The sequence below is a fragment of the Acanthisitta chloris genome, unplaced genomic scaffold, assembly GCF_000695815.1.
Source record: "Acanthisitta chloris isolate BGI_N310 unplaced genomic scaffold, ASM69581v1 scaffold11556, whole genome shotgun sequence".
Taxonomy (NCBI): Eukaryota; Metazoa; Chordata; class Aves; order Passeriformes; family Acanthisittidae; genus Acanthisitta; species Acanthisitta chloris.
The window spans coordinates 8,771-10,951 of NW_008679777.1; the positions used below are offsets into that span (position 1 = coordinate 8,771).

The 2,181-nt window shown below is 50.5% G+C and overlaps 1 protein-coding gene across 1 annotated transcript in view; it reads left to right on the forward strand.

The window, feature by feature from the left end:
• VPS37C (vacuolar protein sorting 37 homolog C (S. cerevisiae)) overlaps positions 1–1,055 on the forward strand; it is a 1,614-nt gene extending 559 nt beyond the window's left edge. The window contains exons 3-4 of the mRNA XM_009077447.1: positions 4–74; positions 351–1,055. Of these exons, the coding sequence (XP_009075695.1) occupies positions 4–74; positions 351–1,055 (776 nt within the window). The remainder of the gene's footprint in view (positions 1–3; positions 75–350) is intronic.
• The last annotated feature ends 1,126 nt before the right edge of the window (positions 1,056–2,181 follow it).

Sequence of the window (2,181 nt, forward strand, 5' to 3'; positions counted from 1 at the left end):
CAGCATCTCTGCATCCACAGACTTTGCTGGATCTTCTCCAGGTGGAAAGCCAAAAGGTAGAGGAGGAATCCGAGGTGAGTTAAGGCTTAAATCCATAGGAAATTCCAGTGATTAATCCTCAAAGACTTGAAACTAAGCCTAATCCCTTAAATCATGGAGTATCTCCAGAGTTTGGGGGGTTTCCTCCAAAAAAATGGGACGAGTCCTTGTTTGTGTGTGGTTGATGCTCCTCAGTATGTCTGGGAGAGGCTTAAATCCTTGGATTGGGAAAAGGAACAGAGGGATAAAGGCTGGAGCAGAAGGAGACAGGGCTGGAACAAAGGGATGAACCTGAGGCTCTTCTATTCCAGAAAATGGCTGAGAAATTCCTGGAGGGAGAGGTGCCCCTGGAGACATTCCTGGAGCAGTTCTCTGTGCTGAGGAAGTTGTCCCACCTGCGCCGAGTGCGAGTGGAAAAGCTGCAGGAGCTGGTGCGGAAGTCAGAAGTGTCTCAGGAGCCTGACAGGGACTCTCAGCCTCCTCCTCCTCCTCACATTCCTGGTCCTGTGGATGCCCCCAAACCCTTCCCATCGGGATCTTCAGCCTTCCCTCTTCCCTACAGCCCATCTCCAGCCCTTCCAGCGGGTCCCACAGCCCATGGAGCGCTGCCTCCCGCTCCTTTCCCGGGATCTCCGGTCGCTGTGGGACACGTTCCTTCCTCCCAGCCTGCTGTTCCCTACCAGCCTCCTGCAGCTTCTGGATATCCACCTGCTCCAGCTGCTGACTCCACTCCAGGGTATCCCAGACCTCCCTCAGGAGGTTATTCCTGGTCTCCATCCCGAGCTCCACCTCATCCCTCGCCGTATCCTGTCTCCAGCCCTTCTCCTCCTGCTCCCAGACCGGGATATGCTCCCTACATCCCCCCTGGAGCAGGAAGGCCACAGTGTCCCTATCCCACTCAGCCTCCTATCCCAAATTTCCCAATCCACACACCATCTCCCTATCCTGTGCCTCCCCCACCCTTTGGATACCCTCCTGCTCCCAACCCTCAGCGTCCTCCTTGGCCTGGATACTAATTCCAGGTTGGATACAGGAGGGAGGAGGTAGCTTGTCCCTCAGGTGGGATGGACATGGAAATCCAGAGAGGAGAAGACTCCAGGGAGATCTTGGAGCACATTCCAGTGCCTAAAGGAGCTCCAAGAGAGCTGGAAAAGTACTGGAACAAGGCATGGAGTGATGGGACAAGTGGGAATGGCTTTATGCTGGCAGAGAGTGGATTTAGCTTGGAATTTGGGAAGGAATTCCTCCCTCTGAGGCACTGGAATGAATTTCCCAGGAAAGCTGTGGCTGCCTCATCCCTGAGAGTGCTCAATGCCAGATTGGATGAGGCTTGGAGCAACCTGAAAGTGGAAGATGTCTCTTCCAGTGGGGTTGGAAGTGGATGATCCCTAAGCCTCCCTTCCCACCCAAGCCATTCCAGGATTGCCAGTGGGAGTTGATTCCCATTCAGCCTCCAGTATTCCCGACTTCTTGTGTGGTTTTTTGGGCTCTTCACATTCTCCTTCTCAGGAAACACTTGGAAACATTGGGAATGATAAAGAATGGGAATGGGATTTGCTTTGCTCAGCACTTTATCCCAGGAATCCTGCCTGTATCCCCTTAAGTTATTTATAAGGAATGATTACTAATGGACTAGGACAAGGCTTTGTGGGATTTCATGGAAGCAATTCCAGCCCTGGAGTTAATTACAGTAATAAAACTGGATGGATTAACTGCACATGGGAATTGCTTTTGGAATGACAGAGCACCCAGCTAAGGATTGATCTCTTTATCCCTTCCTGGTATCCAACACCAACTCCCTTTGGAATTCAGCAATAAATTCTTTTGATCTGTCCCAGGATCATCTCCAAACCCATTTTTCATGCTTTTTGGGGTTTATATATCCTAAGGGACACATTTTGAGGATTTAAAAGAAGAGGGGGAAAATGCATTTTCCTGTCCTGCTTTTCCCTCTGGAGACCCTGGTAGTTGATCCTTTAGGGAATGCCACTGGGATCTGGGGAGGAAGAGAACAAGACACAACTCCTACAAAACCCAATTTTATTCCAAATGTTGATCATTAAATATCTTGAAATTGCTCTCAGTATTCCCACCCTCCCCATGCTCCTCACATCCCTTTCCTCCATCCATAATCCCAACTCT